The sequence below is a fragment of the Vigna unguiculata genome, chromosome 11 (assembly GCF_004118075.2).
Source record: "Vigna unguiculata cultivar IT97K-499-35 chromosome 11, ASM411807v1, whole genome shotgun sequence".
Lineage (NCBI taxonomy): Eukaryota > Viridiplantae > Streptophyta > Magnoliopsida > Fabales > Fabaceae > Vigna > Vigna unguiculata.
The window spans coordinates 38574292-38575108 of NC_040289.1; the positions used below are offsets into that span (position 1 = coordinate 38574292).

The 817-nt window shown below is 45.9% G+C and overlaps 1 protein-coding gene across 1 annotated transcript; it reads left to right on the forward strand.

Moving 5' to 3' along the window:
• On the forward strand, positions 1-817 carry LOC114169653 (indole-3-acetic acid-induced protein ARG7-like). The gene has a single exon (XM_028054902.1). It carries the CDS (start codon positions 142-144, stop codon positions 553-555), a length of 414 nt encoding a protein of 137 aa, XP_027910703.1. The 5' UTR covers positions 1-141; the 3' UTR covers positions 556-817.

Below are 817 nucleotides of genomic sequence, written 5' to 3' on the forward strand. Positions count from 1 at the left end.
GCGCTCCTTCACATCTACCACTCCACCTACCTACTCAACGCAACTCTTCAAACTTTCAAAATCCAAATTCCAAAACAAAACGCACTCAAACTCGGCTACGTTCCGTTCTGTTTATTTGTTCTTTCTTTAGACTGTTAGAGAATGTCGCCGTCGACGACCGGGAACTGCAGCAAAATCCGGCGCATTGTGCGCGTGCGGCAAATGCTTCTCCGGTGGCGGAGGAAGGCGCGGCTGGCGGCGTCGGACGTTCCGGCGGGACACGTGGCGGTGTGCGTGGGGCCCAGCCGGAGGAGGTTCATCGTGCGCGCCACCTACCTCAATCATCCGATCTTCAAGACGCTTCTCGCGAAAGCGGAAGAGGAATACGGTTTCTGCAACCACGGTCCTCTCGCTATTCCTTGTGACGAGTCTCTCTTCGAAGAGCTTCTCCGGGTCGTGGACCGACCCGTACCCGGATTGTGCACGCTCGAGGATTTAAGGAGACGGTGCCACGTGGGTGTGTCGAGTGGGAACTCTGAATCGTGGCCGTTGCTCCGTGATGAACTGATCTGCTGAGTTGACTCGGTTCTGAAAATACAATATTCATTGGTCACTAACTACTCTTTTTTGGGGTTTGTAATTTTTATCCTAATTAATAATTTTTGGTGAGTTTTTTTAGTTATTAGAGAGATTAAACGATGATAAGAGAGTAAGTCTGTATGATTATTATTATTATTATTTTATTCGTTGAAAGACTAGGATGTAATAGGTGAAATATTATCTGCTAATTGTATTGTAATTTGTATTTATTAAAATATGCAAATTACTATCAATTTTA

Excerpts from the sequence above, each read along its gene's own strand:
- LOC114169653 (XM_028054902.1), top strand. The coding sequence starts at position 142 with ATGTCGCCGTCGACGACCGGGAACTGCAGCAAAATCCGGCGCATTGTG.